The sequence below is a fragment of the Rhinoraja longicauda genome, chromosome 31 (assembly GCF_053455715.1).
Source record: "Rhinoraja longicauda isolate Sanriku21f chromosome 31, sRhiLon1.1, whole genome shotgun sequence".
NCBI lineage: Eukaryota > Metazoa > Chordata > Chondrichthyes > Rajiformes > Arhynchobatidae > Rhinoraja > Rhinoraja longicauda.
The window spans coordinates 12,872,634-12,891,738 of record NC_135983.1 but is presented as its reverse complement, the minus strand read 5'-3'; the positions used below and the strand labels follow the sequence as shown (position 1 = coordinate 12,891,738).

Sequence of the window (19,105 nt, the reverse complement as noted above, 5' to 3'; positions counted from 1 at the left end):
AAACTGTTAAAGTATTGAGCTCACTTATAGCAATTATTTACAAAAATGTACAGAAAGTGACCCAGTCTGAAGAAGATTCAGCGTTTGACAGCACTGGGCCTCTCTCTACTCACTGGAGTTTAGAAGGTTGAGGGGGGACCTCATTGAAACTTAGAGAATAATGAAAGGCATAGATAGAGTGGATGTGGAAAGGATGTTTCCAATGGTGGGAGAGTCTAGGACCAGAATTAAAGGGTGCTCTTTTACAAAGGAGGTGAGGAGGAACTGTCTTTAGTCAGCGAGGAGTTCATCTGTGGAACTCATTGCCACAGAGGGCTGTGGAGGCCAAGTCAGTGGATATTTTTAAGGTAGAAATGGACAAATTCTTGGTTAGAACGGGTGTCAAGGGTTATGGGGAGAAGGCAGGAAAATGGGATTAGGAGGCAGAGATCAAACACAATTGAATGGCAGAGTAGACTCGATGGGCCGAATGGCCTAATTCTACTCTTATAACTTGTGAACTTGTGAAACGTCACCCATTCCTTCTACCCAGAGATGATGCCTGCTCCTCTGATCACCCATTCCTTGTGAAACGTCACCCATTCCTTCTACCCAGAGATGATGCCTGTTCCTCTGAGTTGCTCCAGCATTTTGTGTCTATCGCCCATATTTAAGTTTCAAGGGAGCAGTGGAAGGATATACGTGAGATCCGAAATTGTGAGAAGGTTTTATTTCAATGGTGTTAAAGAGGACTAAGGTGAAAGTAGATTGGGAGCAGATGTTTGCAGGTGAAAGGACATCAGACAAGTGGACGCCTTTTAAAGGAAAGTTCGGAGTTTAGGGAACAGCATGTTCTGGAAAGAGAGAAGACCAAAGATGCAAGAAAGGCTGAAGAGCATAGATAGAACTCTGAATGACAAGTTTATTGAATGTTTATTAGGGTATAAGGAGCAAATGGGTAGCCTGGGAAAGAGGGGCCTGAGCCATCAAGGCATCATCCTCATCGGCAATTACTTGAAGCTGAGTGTGATTGTCTTCCTGGTGGGTCCTTTCTGTGAGTCTCACAATGGTTGAAGAGGCTGCTCCTGGAGCCACGGACTTTAGTGCAGCGTGGTGTGCCCCTTCATGTGCACGCCTGTGTGTGACACCAGTTAACACGGGGAGACTGGTGTATGGACAGCCACCACACGGTCTTTTGGTGATGGAATCAGGTCCAATCACTATGTTTAAAATGCGTTTAAACAGGCACTTGGACAGGCAAGAAGCATAGAAGCATTTGGACCAATGTGGGCAAATGGAATCAATGTCAATGGGAAGGAATATAAGAAAATAATTGCAGATGCTGGTACAAATCGAAGGTATTTATTTACAAAATCCTGGAGTAACTCAGCAGGTCAGGCAGCATCTCGGGAGAGAAGGAATGGGTGACGTTTCGGGTCGAGACCCTTCTTCAGTCTGAAGAAGGGTCTCGACCCGAAACGTCACCCATTCCTTCTCTCCCGAGATTCTGCCTGACCTGCTGAGTTACTCCAGCATTTTGTGAATAAATACCTTCAATGGGAAGGAAGGTCGGCATGGACATAATGGGCCGAGGGGCCTTTACCTGTGCTGAATCAACTCCTGGCTGTGCTGCTTTGCACGATTGAACCAAACAGGGATGCATGAAGTCTTCTTGTGCGACTCATTGTCAGATTCTACCCCTGTAAATCCCTTTGCAATAGTCACTACACGAGAGCTGCCATGTAAATAAACATTGCAGGGGTGCCATGATAGCAGGTGACACCCACTGGTGGTGGGATTGACTATTCTGCACAGTGCAGTCTCCTCTTCGAGCAAACTTCATTTTTGCACACAAGTTGCATCCAGTATTTTGAATGAATGAATAAGAAAAGGCAAAAGACAAGTGGGAGGGCAAAAGCTAATCTAAAAATATAAACTTTGATTTAGTCCCCTTTCCCATACAATGCTCTCAACTAACACACCCTGCCACACGTTACGAGATCTGAATGGCCCAACGGCGTGAGTTATGAGAGACTGGATGGGCTGGAGCTTTTTCACTCAGGAGTGTAGAATGCTGAGGCGTGACCTTATGGAGGTTTATAAAATCATGAAGGGCCCGGATAAGGGGGATGATCACAGTCTTTTCCCCAGGGAGGAGGTCTAAAACTAGCGGGCCAAGGATTACGACGAGGAGGGTAAGATTTAATGGGGACCTGAGAGGCATGTTTTTCACATAGAAGCTGGGAGGTATTGGGACAAGCTGCTAAATGTGTTAGAGGCAGCTACAATGATCACAGTTAAAAGACATTTAGACAGGTTTAATGGATAGGAAAGTTGCAGCAGGATGTGGGTCAAATGTGCAGACAAATAGGACTATTAGGGAGCTAGGGATACAAAAAACTGGAGTAACTCAGCGGGTCAGGCAGCATCTCTGGAGAAAAGGAATAGGTGATGTTTCGGGTCGAGACCCTGAAGAAAGTTTTTGACCTGAAACGTCACCTGTTTCTTTTCTACAGAGATGCTGCCTGACCCGCTGAGTTACTCCAGCTTTTTATGTTTATCTTCGGTGTAAGCCAGCATCTGCAGTTCCTTCCTACACGAATGGACGAGCTGGTCTATTTTCATGCTGTATAACTCTATAACATGTCGTGCAGCTTATGCTTACTTTCCACGTAGCTTCTGTACTTGTTGCACAGGTGGGTTCCTGGCATTCTTTTCGTCTGAGACAGCGTCTGTGCATTTCCTTGTTAATCCAGGGTAAAGGGAGACAAGTCAGCAGGTTATTTGAATTGTGGTAGTCTGTTTTGGAATGGCTCACAGATGTTCATCCCTCTGCACTGGAACTTGCAGTGCTGAAATGTTTAGGAAGGAACTGCAGATGCTGGTTTCCACCGAAGGTAAATATAAAATACTGTAGTAACTCAGCAGCTGAGGCAGCCTTTCTGGAGAAAAAGAATAGGTGATGTTTCGGGTTGGAGCCCTTCTTCAGACTCTTCGTCAACTATTCTTTTTCTCCAGAGATGCTGCCTGAGCCGCTGAGTTACTCCAGCACTTTGTGTCTATCGTTGGAGTGCTGAAACCCTGGTGTGGTTCCAGGTCAATTCCCAGCCCTTCATTCAGATTTCAGCTCACTGCAATAAATCTTTAAAAATAGCTGATCATTCACTCGTATAAGATCAAGCTAAATTCCATCTCCAACAGGCACCAACTGATGAATTCTGTACTGATAATGATCTCAACTCTTCTCGGGACAATCTTAGCCAATGTGCTGCTGGTGTCATAACATGAAATGCAAACAGCATGAAATAGAGAGTCATAGAGTGATACAGTGTGGAAACAGGCCCTTCGGCCCAACTTGCCCACATCGGCCAGCATGTCCCAGTTACACTAGTCCCACCTGCCCACATTTGGTCCATATTCCTCCAAACCTGTCCTATCCATGTACCTGTCTAACTGTTTCTTAAATGTTGGGATAGTCCCAGCCTCAACTACCTCCTCAGGCAGCTTGTTCCATACACCCACCACCCTTTGGGTGTAAAAGTCACCCCTCAGATTCCTATTAAATCTTTTTCCCTTTACCTTAAACCTATGTCCTCTAGTCCTCGATTCACCTACTCTGGGCAGGAGACTCTGCATCTACCCGATCTATTCCTCTCATGATCTTATACACCTCTATAAGATCACCCCTCATCCTCCTGCGCTCCAAGGAATAGAGTCCCAGCCTATACAACCTCTCCCTATAGCTCAGATTCTCTAATCCTGACAACATCCTCGGAGATCATCTCTGTAGCCTTTCCAGCTTGACAACATCTTTCCTATAACACGGTGCCCAGAAGTGAACACAATACTCTAAATGCGACCTCACCAAATGTTGAGATATCAATGGATCTGAAGAAGGGTCCTGACCCAAAATGTCACCAATCCATTCCCTTGGCAGATGCTGCCTGACCCACTGAGATACTCCAGCCTTTTGGGTTTGCTCATCCGCAGATCCTTTTGTCTCCATTTATTGTCGGGAGTTCAAAATATGTCTGCAGATGCCATTCTCATAGACAATAGACAATAGGTGCAGGAGGAGGCCATTCGGCCCTTCGAGCCAGCACCGCCATTCAATGTGACCATGGCTGATCATTCTCAATCAGTACCCCGTTCCTGCTTTCTCCCCATACCCCCTGACTCCGCTATCCTTAAGAGCTCTATCTAGCTCTCTCTTGAATGTATTCAGAGAATTGGCCTCCACTGCCCTCTGAGGCAGAGAATTCCACAGATTCACAACTCTCTGACAACCATCACTTTAGGGGTGGTTCAAATAACGCAGCGAGCATATGATAATTGTGAGGTTGTTTCAGCAACAAAAGGAAGCATATTAGCATAATATTATCTTGGGTACATCGGGATAAACACAGCTGTGAGATGGAAATAGATTAAATAGAACCTTTTATAAATTTTCGTCGGTGTTCTTGTTACCCCTCCTTCGAGAAGTAAATATTTTGTTCGATGAAATGTGATTCCTGCATTTAGCCTACTTTGAGTTAGATATAAAACTTCTACAGCTCAGAAATGCCACCCCATGGGGGGTTGTTAACTGCACTGCATTGTATTCCTCGACAAAGGTTTTAACCCCATTGAGGTCAATGCAGTTGAATTTCAGCAGCAGAGTGGAGTCTGTTGGCACTACAGGATAGTATGCTTAGTTTAACCACCATTGGATACATCCCTAGGCAATGGCATGTGAGTAAAGATATTGAAATATAGCTCAGCTTCCTTCGACATAATCAAGGACTATTTATACCCTGGTTATATTCTCTTCTTCCCTCTCCCATTCGGCAGAAGGTACAGAAGCTTGAAATCACGTTCCACCAGATTCAGGAAAAGCTACTTCTCTGATGTTGTCAGACTACCGAAGGATCCTCCTGTAAGCTAGGATGCAGTCCTAATCTTCCAACCTACCTCATTGTAGACTTTGCACTTTCTCTGTAACTACAGCACTATAACGCAGCAAAAGTATTTTCTGCACTCTGGTATTTTTCTCTTTGCACTACCTATTGTACTTATGAATTCTTTGAATTCTTATGAATGATTTCACACAATGAATTCTATTGTGGAATTGATTGCCACAGAAGGCTGTGGAAGCAAGTCCTTCGATATTTTCAAGGTGGAGGTTGACAGGTTCTTGATTTGTAAGGGTGTCTATAGTTATGGGGAGAAGGCAGGAGAATGGGGTTGAGCGGGAAAGATAGATCAGCCAGGATTAAATGGCGGTGTAGACTTTATGGGCTGAATGGCCTAATTCTGCTCCTTCAACTTATGAACTTACGTATGGCTTTAATTGTACTCGTGTACAGTAGGGGTTGACTGGACAGCACGCAACCAATGTTTCTCACTGTATATCAGGACAGGTGGCAATAATAAACCAATTCCAAATCTCTCAAAACTTCTTCCATCCTTGCTCTTTTTACATCTAGACCTTGATGCTCCCAAAAATCTCCGAAACATATCTCAGACAGAGGACAGCATCACATTGGAGTGGGAGAACACCAAAGCTTCCGTCATAGATTACAAGGTGAAGTTTTCACCCCTGGCAGGAGGTGTACATATGGAAACCACTGTCCAGAGAAGTGCAGAACCAACGACCATGGTTAAGATTTTTGGTAAGAGGTTCATGGTATTACATTGTGTGTGAAACTACTGTACTGTACTGTACTACTGTACTCAACACTGCAATTGATTGCTTTCACATTTATTAGCTTCCATCCAGGTTAATCTCCAGGGATAGAATCTACTCAATAATGCCAGGAAACTGGCGATTGCAACCTGACAATCCAGCCCATATTAACCTTTTCTTTTTAAAAAGTGGATTGATTATTTGGTATTTGCCTTTGATTTTTGTGAGGTGGCTGTTTGGAAGAGTTCTTTCCAGAATCCTTTGGGATAAAATAAAATTTTCCTCACACCACAACATAAACTGAAGGCAAATCAACAGCATTGTTGTACATTGGACCTGTTTTTATTTCCATGGTGCCACATGTTCTTCAAATTTAACCAAAGTGTCCTGGGTGTATCGACTGCTTGAGAGACGTGGCAATGTTTAGATGTTTCCCCAAATGATGCTCGTACCTCTCACACCAATAAAGTTAGGCACACCCTGCATGGTGTGTGAGTTGCTGGGCAGACTTCCCAAAAGAAGTCCAAGGAATTTCTGATGCTGGGATTTGAACTCGTATCACCGAGTCAATTGTTTGGGCATTCAACCACTGAACCACTCCACTGGGCAGCATGGTAGCTCAGTACTTAGTGCTGCTACCTCACAGCTCCAGCGACCCAGGTTCAATCCTGACCTGGGGTGCTAACAGTGACAATGCGAGTTTCCCCCAGGAAACTCCCACCTCTCAAAGATTTGCTGGTTTCTGTAAATCACCCCTAGTGTAGGGGATGACAGGAGAATGGGGAGTTCAGTGGACATGTGAGGGAGAGGGGGTAACAAAGAACTAAGGGGAATTGGATTGTTGTGGCAGAGACTGTTTGGCCCAATGGCTTCCTGCAATGTCGTATAGAAAAATATAAAATATGCCATGCATTTGCCCTGAATAAGTCAAAATAAAAATAAAATTTGTCAGGAGTTAAAATCTGAATGAAAAAAAAATCTTTAAACACTGGTTTGAGCATCAAGGGACTTGTCTTCATGGTTTGAATTCTGTTGTATTTCATTGAGGGCAATAACCTCAAATGTTACTGCTGCACATAATGATCGATTAAATGTGAACCATGTTTTATTATTCAGATCTGCTGCCAGGTACAGAATATGGTTTTGGAGTTAGTGCCATTAAAGACAACAGGGAGAGTGCCCCCTCTACCATTAATGTGGCGACAGGTAAGGAGACACTGGTGACCAATTATATGAATTGAGATAATTGGACATTGCATAGCGGCGCAGATGATGTTGTTAGACTAATTAATGCGGCCTGTCATTGATTCTAGCAGGACTGCTCACTGTTCTTGATTAGTACAGGTGTCAGAGGTTATGGGGAGAAGGTAGGAGAATGGGGTTCGGAGGGGGAGATAGATCAGCCATGATTGAATGGCGGAGTAGACTTGATGGGCCAAATGATCTAATTCTACTCCTATCACTTATGACCCAATGACCTTATGTTTTGCAAACCTGCCTCATGATAGAAATTAATTTTGGATCGTTGACATTGGCTCAACAGAAGTGACAATCATCAGGGAGAACCCTTAGAGGGAAGGACCTTCGATAGGGGTCTTAGCACCTGAGAACTAGCCATACACATTGTATAATGTGTATGTCTTAGCACCTGAGAACTAGCCATACACATTGTATAATGTATATGTCTTAGCACCTGAGAACTAGCCATACACATTGTATAATGTGTATGTCTTAGCACCTGAGAACTAGCCATACACATTGTATAATGTGTATGTCTTAGCACCTGAGAACTAGCCATACACATTGTATAATGTGTATGTCTTAGCACCTGAGAACTAGCCATACACATTGTATAATGTGTATGTCTTAGCACCTGAGAACTAGCCATACACATTGTATAATGTGTATGTCTTAGCACCTGAGAACTAGCCATACACATTGTATAATGTGTATGTCTTAGCACCTGAGAACTAGCCATACACATTGTATAATGTGTATGTCTTAGCACCTGAGAACTAGCCATACACATTGTATAAGAAAATAACTGCAGATGCTGGTACAAATCGATTTATTCACAAAATGCTGGAGTAACTCAGCAGGTCAGGCAGCATCTCGGGAGAGAAGGAATGGGCGACGTTTCGGGTCGAGACCCTTCTTCAGACATATAGCCATACACATTTATCTTTGGGACCTCGATCTGAGCAGATTGAGCATTTAACTGTCCGGTTGCTAAACTAGTGTAGGAAGGGATCTGAAGATGGGTCTTGACCCGAAATGTCAGCTATTTTCTCCAGAGATGCTGACTGACCTGCTGAGTTACTCCAAAACATTTTTTTGTGCCTAGTCTAGTTTGTGGCTGAAAAATAGGAACAACTCAGATCAAGTTAAAATGTGGGCAGAAAGCCAGGCAAAGCTATATTTTTTATTGATCTAAGACTTCCTGCTAGGTTAAATAACTCTGAAATATTGATTTTCATCATTTACCTAATTCATGTCCGTAAGTTCTCTCGCCTCTTTACTAATCCTCTTCAAAATAGGTCTTTTCACTGCCTCTGTTTCTCTGAAAATAACAACACCAACCTTCTTAATTTCCTTTCACAATGTAGATTGCCAAAACGGCCAAATCACTGTGGCCCGTTGCTTTTGTACCTTGTGGAGGGTAAAACATCCTTCAGGGACATTACCAGGTCACACTCCACATTCTCCTGTGGATGCCCCAGTTAGATGAGGTATCAATCACTGCACAAAGCGGGATCAGGAGACAAGGGCCATCATCTCTAGATATCAACTACAACAAGTAAATATGACAAACCTTACGTCCGACCTCTCCGAGTTATTCCAATGGAGTTATATAAAAGAGGCGTGTCAAATCATGGGAGGCAGTGACGGGGTAGATGGTCCGAGTCTTTTACCCACTGTGAAAATGTCAAATACTACAGGACACAGTTTTAAGATGAGATGGGGAAACTTTAAAGGATATGATCGAGGCAAATTGTTTTTTACACAGGGAGAGTATTGCATGCATAGGATGCATTGTCAAGGGAGGGGATTGTATAGCACATTTAAAAACAACCCACGTTGACCAAAGTGCTGTACATCAGTTCAGGTACTAAGAACGAACATGCAATGGCACACAAACATAACAGCACATACATAAACAATTCACAGCGCCCCCTCAGAGGGCCTCAAATGCTAGGGAGTAGAAATAGGTTTTGAGCCTGGACTTAAAGGAGTCGATGGAGGGAGCAGTTCTGATGGGGAGAGGGATGCTGTTCCACAGTCTAGGAGCTGCAACCACAAAAGCGCGGTCACCCCTGAGCTTAAGCCTAGACCGCGGGATAGTGAGTAGCCGCAAGTCGGCCGACCTGAGGGACCTGGAGATAGAGTGGTGTGTTAGAAGATTTTTGATATAGTGGGGGGCAAGCCCGTTTAGGGCTTTGTATGTGAATAGGATGAGAGGGATAGAGACAATGAGGCAGATGGGCTTTGTTAGATTGGCCTCATGATCAGCACATACATGGTGGGCCTGTTCCTTTGCTGTAGTCCTCGATCATCTCCGTTCCATGAGATCAGTGGAAACTGCCAATGAACCCCCGACATTTTTAATGGCTTAAAGAGTGAAAAATAACTTGAATCGTTTTGCAAGAGAAAACAGATGTTTAATACTTTTATAGGTATAACGTATTGCAAAGGAACTTTGGAATGAATATAATTCCACTTGGGGAGAGAGATCTCTACCATGGCTTCTACTATTGTCACTTAAAATTTATTAAGTCTTTGGGAGCAATGTGAACATTTCCATTTTGCAGTGAACTTTGTTCAGTGTATTAAATTCCTGTAACTAAATGCCGAATGGTGTCCAACAATGCAGACATCACTCTGGCCTGGAAGTTCAAGTGGGTTCATTGGTTTGCATTAAAAGGCATTGCATCAGGACACACTCCAATATTAGTTTGTGCTTCAATGCACAGTTATTTCTCATCTTCTTAATCAGAAATTTACCTCTCGGGTCTGAAGCCAAGCCAAGGTTCCAGTGTCGGAATGGTGTGCTGTCACAGGCCCAGTTCACCCTCTGCTTTGAGTCATGGGTGAAAGTGGAGAGGAATCGGTGGCCAGTGCTCAGCTCAGAGTGGGATCGGGGCTGGAGGAGATGGATCAAAGACAAAGGCTTGAATTGGGAAGTGGGTGGGAGAGATGGTGAAGGAGATGAGAGGCCAGGTCTTGAGGCATGGGCAGGGGCTGTGCAGAAGGGGATTCAGCACAAGATTGCATTGAAATTCAGGATCAGCAATGACATGAATGTTGGGGGGAGAGGTAGGTGGGGGCAAGAGGTTGGAGATCAAGGCCTCCTCTAAGATGCTTTCGCAGATCAGAAGGTTGGGGGGGGGGGGTTGTCAGAAGGTCATCTGAGAATTCAGGGAACAACGCCATTAAACAATGAGAAAGTGTTTGTTAACGCATTTCACTGCAGTAGAAAAACAATTTGCTTAACACCAAAATAATTTTCCAATTGAGTCGTGATTGAAATTCTGCAATATCCAAAGATTATTTTAATACAAAAAGCCAGTTATTCAGAAGCTTTATAGCAAAACACACCAGTTATTTGTTCAAACATCAGTAACGCTAGTTAGTCACACATGATTTTCCATTCAGCTACTCCTTCTCCTGAGGACAAGGTCTCTGCGGCCATTGGTATCTGATCTAAATGATGGTAATTTATGGTGGTCTTTCATGGACAACCATGCCTTTCCAGTGCAATCAACATCAATCTTCCTTTATTGGCCAGGGTTACGGAAGCCTGTTGGCCGGTGTGGGCAAGTTGGGCCGAAAGGCCTGTTTCGACACTGTACCACTCTATGACTATGTAACCAAAAGCCAAACACGGGTTTCTTTTTATTCACTGATGTGATCTTAAGAAACTCCGAAATTTAGTTTCCATCCCGAACTGCTCTCGAGGAGCTGATAATAAGCCACCATCCATCCTGAGCTGCTGCAATTCACATGATAAGTCTACTCCCATGGTGTTGTTGGGTCGGATGTTCTAGGAATGTGATCCTGCAGGATTGTGGTTTCTTTCCTGGCCTGGCCAGGAGGTAACTTGGAATGGAAGCTGCATATTGTGCTGTTCCCCATCTGGCCGTTAGCACGTCACCCATTCCTTCTCTCCAGAGATGCTGCCTGTCCAGCTGAGTTACTGCAGCATTTTGTGTCTATCTTTGGCCATTAACATTGATCTCATGCAAGTTTCACCAACTCTAAGCAAGAAACATGGGTCTGACCTGAGCCGCCTACCTGCATGGCCATAAGGTCAAAAGTGATAGGAGTAGAATTAGGCCATTCGGCCCATCGTCTACACCGCCATTCAATCATGACTGATCTATCTCTCCCTCCTAACCCCATTCTCCTCCCCATAACCTCTGACACCTGTACTAATCAAAAATCTATCTATCTCTCCCTTAAAAATATCGATTGACTTGGCCTCCACAGCCTTCTGTAGCAAAGAATTCCACAGATTCACCACCCTCTGTCTAAATAAATGTCTCCTCATCTTCCTAAAAGAACGTCCTTTAATCCTTTCACTATTCTGTATGTTTCAATGAGGTCCCCCCCCCCTCCTTATTGTTCTGAACTCCAGTGAGTACAGGCCCAGTGCTGACAAACGCTCATCGTAGGTTAACCTACTCATTCCTGGTGGCATGCTCCCTCGCTGTGTGATACCTCCCCCCCCCCCCCCCCGTTCTCGGCACAGGGGAGGGCGGGCACTTATACTTCTCACTTGGCTGTCCCCGCAGATCTGGACAGTCCGAAAAACCTGAGAGTGACCCAGAAAACGGAGGACACAATCACGGTGGAGTGGAATCGGCCGCGGGCAGCCATTGACCGGTATTTCATCATCTACGTCACGGCAAGTGGTGAGATGAACGAGGTGGTAGTGCCCGCTGATGCCGTGTCCTACACCCTGACCAGACTCAAACCTGCGGCTGAGTACAACATCATTCTGATAGCACTGCGAGGTAACCTGAAGAGTGTTGGCTCCACCACTAGCGCCTCCACAGGTAAGGAAGACCTCTCCAGGAGCGTTCATTCAGCGTTTCCTGATCGTCCCCGTGTTGTTAATGACAGTATTGCTTAATTTTCATTCCCTGCAGCAGAGATAAATATTTCAGCAATGTCTTATCTATGCAGAGCCTCCTTCACCACTTCTGCCCATTCCAAAATCACAAATTTAAGGTGGCAGCGGAGATTTAAACACTTTCCTACCACTTACTGTCTGTTGAAAGCGATGGAAACTAACAGCAAAAAAATAGAAATTTTCAGCGGGTCAGGCAGCATCTGTGGAAGGAATGGACAGACGATGTTTTGGGTTGGGTTGAGTGGAGTAGGGTGGGTGAAAGCTGGAAAAGGGAGGTGGGGGTTGGGCAAAACCTTGCAAGTGATAGGTGGATACGGGGGAGGGGGTTGATTCACAGATGGGTGTAGGTGACAAAGGTTAGGTGATAAAGAGATAAAAGGGTGTCAGATAAAGAGAGGAGTGAAACATGGAGGGATAAGGGTGGAGGTGGACAGAGGAGGTTAAAAGGGAAATAGGAGACTTGGGGAGGGAGAAGAATGTTCTGAGAAGGGGAAAAGAGTAGGGTAATGGGAGATGATGGGAGAAATGGATGTGTGCTGGGTCCCTATGAGAATGGGAAGGGGAGTTAATATGGTCAGCAACCGGGAGCACCAGCAGGCCTTGTGTGCAAGTGTTTGGCGAAACAATCACCTAGTCTCCTAATCTCGCCGGTGTAAAGGATCAGGAACACCAGGAACATCAGGAACACCGAATACAGTAGATGAGGTTTGGTCACATTGGAGTTGAAGGAAACGTTGGAGAACGATGTGTTGGATGTGGAGGCTGGTGGGGTGGAAGGTGAGGACCAGAATAACTTTTCTTGTTCTGCATGAAGGAAGTGGGAGTGAGAGCAGAACTACAGGACACAGAGGAGACACGGGTGTGGGTCCCATCCACAACCAGCAGGGGGGGGGGGGAATCCATATTCACTGAAGAAAGGACATCTTGGATATCCCAGAATGGAAAGGCTCACCTTGAGATCAGATTTATTCACAAAATGCTGGAGTAACTCAGCAGGTCAGGCAGCATCTCGGGAGAGAAGGAATGGGTGACGTTTCGGGTCGAGACCCTTCTTCATTATACCTTGAGATCAGATATGGCGGAGACAGGGAAATTGAGAGTAAGGGATGACATCCTTGCAAGATGCAGGGTGTGAGGTGGCATAGTCAAGGTCGTTGTAGGAGGCAGTGCATTTGCAGTAGACGTCAGTCGATAGTCTGCTCCCTGTGATGGCGAGAGAGAAATCGAGAAAGGGGAGAGAGGTGTCAGAGATAGACCAAGTGAAATTTTGAAAGGCTAACATTAGGTGGGATCCTAAACCCCCTTCCCTTCAAACGGGGTGCTCAACTTAAAAGCATTAGTTTCCTCGTGAGCTGCCTGATGATGCTCCAGCTGTCTGATGATACTTTGCAAGAGTTAAAAGTATTCCTACATTAGGTCCAATATCTGAAGGCAGGCATTATTTATGTTACCAAGCGATGGGTATCCATGATTTGCAATGCCAGTTCTTGTAATTTGGCAACAAATCTTCAATTGGGTTGTGATACAATGATATAGTTACCAATTGTTAGAGAACCCTGCACAAACAGATGAAGTAGATCTGCGGTTGCAAGCAAAGTTTGCTTTATAGAATCAACTCTATATGTACTTGCAGGAATATACGATATAGACTCACCCATTTTCATTTTCAGTATTGAAATTTGGACAGAACTAAATTTAACGTCCGACAATTTGATTTTTTTGGAATAAAGTTTTATACTGGAATCAAATGCGGGGTTTAACTTGGAATGTCATCAAACCAGAAGTGTTAATACAATGCTTGGGCGCCATTCATCAATGCAGTAGGAATGGACATTCTGCGCTTTCATGCTCTCGAGCTTTAGTTTAATGTTTATGTAAGATTGTGGTTGAAAAAGATTCATGGATGGGTCATTTCCACCGTTGGTTGAAAGGAGCAGAAATAAACTAGGTTAGCTGCTGTGCTGTGTTATGAGTACTGTTTAAACCAACAGACATCGGAAGATTTATTTGCTCCATGTGCCAAAGTGTACCACATGATGTGTGAGCTGGAGTTGGCAAACAAGCAAAATAGTCAGATTTATGTATTTTCTCCAGAGTGTGTGGCATTAAGTAAGTTCAATGTTTACTTTAAGATAAGAGCAGCTCCCTTATTCCATTCAACTTCAACTTTTAAGGCTGTCAAATGTGGCAGAGAGTGGAAGATGGAAATTATTTGAAATAATAAGAGATTATTATTCCTAGTTGAAATATCTTTGGAGTGCCAGACGAATGGTCTGCAAGTGTTTCCCCTCAGAGCGAGTTCACGGAAAGCTTTCACTGGCAGAATTTACACAGTGTCAGCTTTCTTGTTGGCAACAGTGCTTTCCTAACCTTTGAGTGCATTTGTTACACATTGTTGAAAAATCCAGCTAATGGAATTGCTTAAAATTATTACAGGGCTGGTGGAGTGGTTTGGAGCTTGGTGGAATTTCTGATATGTGTAAAGGTGGAAGAAATTGTCCGCCTTCCTGCCGCGTGCTATGGCACACAGTAATATCTCCCATTTGTGCAGCGTTAACCCATATTAGGCTGGAGGGCTAAGGTCGACCATAACGCCACTTATTCTTCTCTGTGCACTGAAGGAAGACTAGTCTGAGATCTCGTTTCACTGTGGAAGTGGTTGGGTGTAGTTGTCTTCATCTACTTTACACTTTGATCCCAGAGCAGTGCCTTTCATCCGCCCCTCTCGATGATTGCTTTTCTGACACTCTGTGACAAGGCCCAGACACAGGGAGCAGTGACTTTGAAAAAGTGCCACACACCACCATGTATTGAAGGGAACTGCATCAGAAGAAGCAGTTAGTGGCTTGTGAAGGGGTAGAGATGGAAAATGGGCCAGACAAATAGAAAAACATACAAGTCAAGTCAAGTCAAGCTGAGTTTTTTGTCATATGCACGAGCGCAGTGAGGTACAAGTACAATGAAAAGCTATAATTCAGGGGGTGTCAGGGGTTATGGGCAGATGGCAGGAGAATGGAATTAAGGGGGAAAGATAGATCAGCCATGATTGAATGGCGGAGTATACCTGATGGGCCCAATGGCCTAATTCTGCTCCTATCACTTATGACCTTACGATCTTACAGTAGTTTCACAGGCATACGGACTCAGTCAAACACCAAAAAAAAAGCAATTTAAGCACATATTATACTTACATTATATGTATAATTCCTAAAATAAAAAAGACTTTGCAAAAAAAAAGACATTAGTGTGAAAAGTTCATTAGAAAAAAAAATGAGGGCAGTGCAAAAGGTGGACCATGGAGCTGTGTTGTAGAGGCAGGATTAGGATTGTGCAGTTTGGTCCAAGAACCTGATAGTTGTTCCTGAACTAGCTGTTCCTGAACCTGGTGATGTGGTACATATTGCACAGAAATGCATATTATCTCTTCAATTGAAAGGCCTAGATAGAGTAGATGTGGAGAGGATGTTTCCAGTAGCAGGAGAATCTAGGACTAGAGGGCACAAACTCAGAATAAAAGGGCATATGTTTAGAATGGGAATGAGGAGGAATTTCTTTAGCCAGAGGGTGGTGAATCAGTGGAATTCATTGCGACAGACAGTGGCGATTATTAGGTTCTTGATTCATAAGGGTGTCAAAGGTTACGGAGAGACACCTGGAGAATGGGGTAGACAGGGAAAAATAGATCAGCCGTGGATGAATGGTGAAGCTGACTAGATGGGCCAAATGGCCTAATTCTGCTCCTATGTCACATGATTTAATGATATAATGAGTATCCTGCAGCAGTTCTTGTCTCATTTGATGCTCCTGCAGGTCTCACCCCACAATCTTGCGTAAATATTAAGAAAAATGTTCTCGATGTTTAAGTCCATGAAAACAATTGGCTGCTGGAGCAAGTAATTAGTCTTTGCAAATAGTTACAACAGCAAAATTCAGCATAGTAAATATATTTACAATGTTTATTTTGAGTTTTATTATCTCCACTCAAAATTTTATACCCTTTAAATCTAATTGGGACTGATAGGTACTCCTATAAGGTTCCCATGATGATCCAGCTCTGAATCTTTGATGATTTAGGAACCCGCAATTCTTGTTAAAATCACATTAACTTCTCAATCTGGACCGTCTCATTTATTTTGGTGCCCCATGGCTGGTTTTGATGCCGTGTTGGGTTATCCACATAATGCCAGAGCAAACGCAAGACCTGATTTTCCCAAATTTCCATGCGTCTCAAGAGAAGGCCAAAGGCCTTTTAATCAGAGGCTGAACGACAAAGCTGTCGCGACATTGTTCACATCTCAGCATCTGATGGGAAAACAAAAGAGCTCCTCGTGTGTAGAAGGGTGGTAGAATCTGGAGGGAGTTGACAGGGGAATAAAATACGATTAAATCTAACTGGGTGCTCATTGGTCAGCGCGGACATGACAGGCGTTGTGTGACTCTGAATCTGAGTGATACCACGTTGCCTCCAGCACTGGGCTTCCATGATCGTCCTCCAGGACCAGTTCCCTTTGTGAGGTTCTCTGAAAGCTCCACTCCCAACCTTCTGGATGCCAGTAGTTATAGAAACATAGAAAATAGGTGCAGGAGGAGGCCATTCGGCCCTTTGAGCCAACACTGCCATTCAATATGACCATGGTTGATCATCTAAAATCAGTACCCCATTCCTGCTTTTTCCCCATATCCCTTGATTCCTTTAGCCCTAAGAGCTAAATCTAACTCTTGAAAGTTCCCTGGCCACTCAGTCCGCATCCATTCTGTTGTACTGTGCACTCTGGGCACATCACTGACGCTCTGTTATTAAAACCACCAGGAGAACATGCTGTGTTTAACTGGCATGATCTTAACTCGATAGCCCAGGATCCCCACAAGTTACATTATACATCTGAGTATAAATTTCCAATGGTATACAACAAAACAAACTGCAAATTAGTCCACAAAATAGGATAACTTTGGCAAAATTGAAGGAGGATGTGATCCAGAGTAATATAGATCTCCAGTGGAATATAGATCTTCAATAAAATGTAAGTAATGCAGCAAATCCTTTCACATAGGAAGGTTTAAGTTGAATTGCTGATCTGCTGACAGCCACTTTATTAAAGAAAATAACATTGGAGGATTTTCTGTGTAGCTATAAACCTTCATTATTTTCTCTTTCGAAAGCGGATGAATCTTGATTTCCAGGAACGTCTATTTCAGTTTTGTAGCTAACCGTTTCCAAATTTCTGGAAAGATTGTCACAGTTAAAACCTAAATTGCCATGTTTCTTTAATGTTAATTGTTTGGTCACTTTTAGTCAAGTCACTTTTTCCGAAGTATAGTTTTATGACGCTTACCTTTGTAGAGAAACAAAACTGTCAATTTGAGATAAAAATTATGCCAAGGAATCATGTAAAACCATGTCAACTATAAATTGCAGTTTTGGACCACAATCATTTGGCATGATTTTGAGGTTTCAAACACAAGCTAATTATCTTAAAAGGTTTTTATTTCCTATACTTTTATTTTGACTTTTTTATGAGTAAAATCTTTCTGCTAAACACTAATCTGTCAAAATCTGTTTTACAACACTGATCTGTCAAAATATTTTTATGTCTGTTGTAGCATTTCACAGAGAACTGAGATGCACAATAATCTTCTGCTTAAGTTTGCTTTCTGTTGTGTTTCAGATAAGGCATTTCTAAAAAAAAAACATATGTTAAATGGCTCAGGTACAAATCGCAGGAAAATAAAATGAAGTTTTCCATGATAACACGGGCTGAATTGAGAAACGACCTTTGTCACGTTGTACGATTTTTATTTATGCCCCTCTTTGTGAAGAGTGTATCACATGGAAATGTTATAAGGTGGATGGATTCATGTGCAATTCTCTATTCTTTGAAAAACATTCCACAGGCCTTCGACTACTGCGAGGTCTTAGATTTTCTGAGGTAACTCCCACAAGTATCTCGGTGGCTTGGGAAGCTCCCTTAGCTCCCGTTGACATGTTTGTGGTGAATTATAACCCTAAAACACATGGAGAAACACAGCAGGTCATTGTGAAGGGAGACCAGAATACAGTCGCTCTCACTGATCTGAAGCCTGGCACTGAGTATGTGGTGACGCTTATGGCTCTTCAAGGCACAGCAAGAACTGAACCCTTGGTCGGATCAGTTACTACAGGTATTTGCCAGAGACGGTAGCTCCATCTTAGCATTGTTTACTGACCGTTCAGTCGTCTGCTTGCTGCTGCCTACGCGAAACGGCAGATCATGTGCTGCATCATATTTCAGAAAAATCCTTCAGCAAAGTAGGATTGCCTGGAAATATGTCAGCTTCCCCGCAGTCATCTGCTCCTGCTGGATGTAGTTAGCAGATTACTAACTCTTCTCACTCATTCTTCAGCCCTGGTTGTTCATGGTAACCCCTTAAAATATTCCAATTGGAATCTCCTTCACTAAACCAGTGGACACCAGTGAGTGTGCCCCTCACTGAGCTTTTAATCTTCTTACAGGACTTGGACGATTATGCTTGCCATTACAGCTGTACCCCTTTACTTTTAAGTACTTGGATTGCAAAAGCTGTTTTAGCGTACAATGACATGTGCAAAGCAAATTAATATATATCACCATGGCTTTTATAGATTGGATGGAACTGATGGAGACTTAAAGGATTGTTGCTTCATCCAGCATGAATATTGGCCTTGTAGGAATATTAAAACAAAAAGCTCTACTGTCGTGGAAAAGTTCGGCTGCCATTATTTTATTTCAGTACTTTATCCATCAGTACTAACAGACTAACCCCATGAACCAACAACGGATTCTGCATCCATGCGCGTACGAAACAGCAACTCAAACTATGCATTGAACAATGTTTATGGAATTTTATCTAATAATTTATTTATTATTAGGAAAGGGAATTCTGAATGATATTGAAATTCTAACAAGAGTCTGTGACAAAGGTCTGTGATTTCTCAGGTGTATCAAGCCTGGCACACAAAGCTTTCAGGTAAAAACTTCACACGACACATAGAAATGAACTCTGTGAGTATAGTTGATATATCGTGACTCGGCCTCAAACTTGAGAGGAAGTCTGCCTTTCTCTCGGCTGGTATGTGACAAAAAATATGAGCAGGCCACTCTGCCCCTCAAGCCTACCCCAACCATTCAATATGACAGATCTGCCCCAAACCTCATCTCCTCTTCTATGCCAGTTCCCCATAGCCTTCAATTCCCCCAATCCTTCAAAATAGCTTCTCCCAACTCTTTAATTGCCCAATGACCCAGCTTCCACAACCCTCTGGGGCAGAGAATCCAAAGATCCATGACCCAATGTGCAAAGAAATTCCTGCA

At 43.5% G+C, this 19,105-nt stretch overlaps 1 protein-coding gene across 9 annotated transcripts in view; it reads left to right on the top strand.

Annotated features, from left to right (window-relative positions):
* The window catches only part of tncb (tenascin Cb), a 122,542-nt gene that overhangs the window by 54,606 nt on the left and 48,831 nt on the right, over nt 1-19,105 (top strand). For 7 of the 9 annotated variants that reach the window (XM_078426081.1, XM_078426084.1, XM_078426083.1 and 4 more), the window contains exons 8-11: nt 5,445-5,630; nt 6,761-6,850; nt 11,437-11,700; nt 17,670-17,936. In XM_078426081.1, coding sequence (XP_078282207.1) covers nt 5,445-5,630; nt 6,761-6,850; nt 11,437-11,700; nt 17,670-17,936 — 807 coding nt within the window. The remainder of the gene's footprint in view (nt 1-5,444; nt 5,631-6,760; nt 6,851-11,436; nt 11,701-17,669; nt 17,937-19,105) is intronic. The other 2 variants (XM_078426085.1, XM_078426082.1) reach the window with 1 other exon arrangement.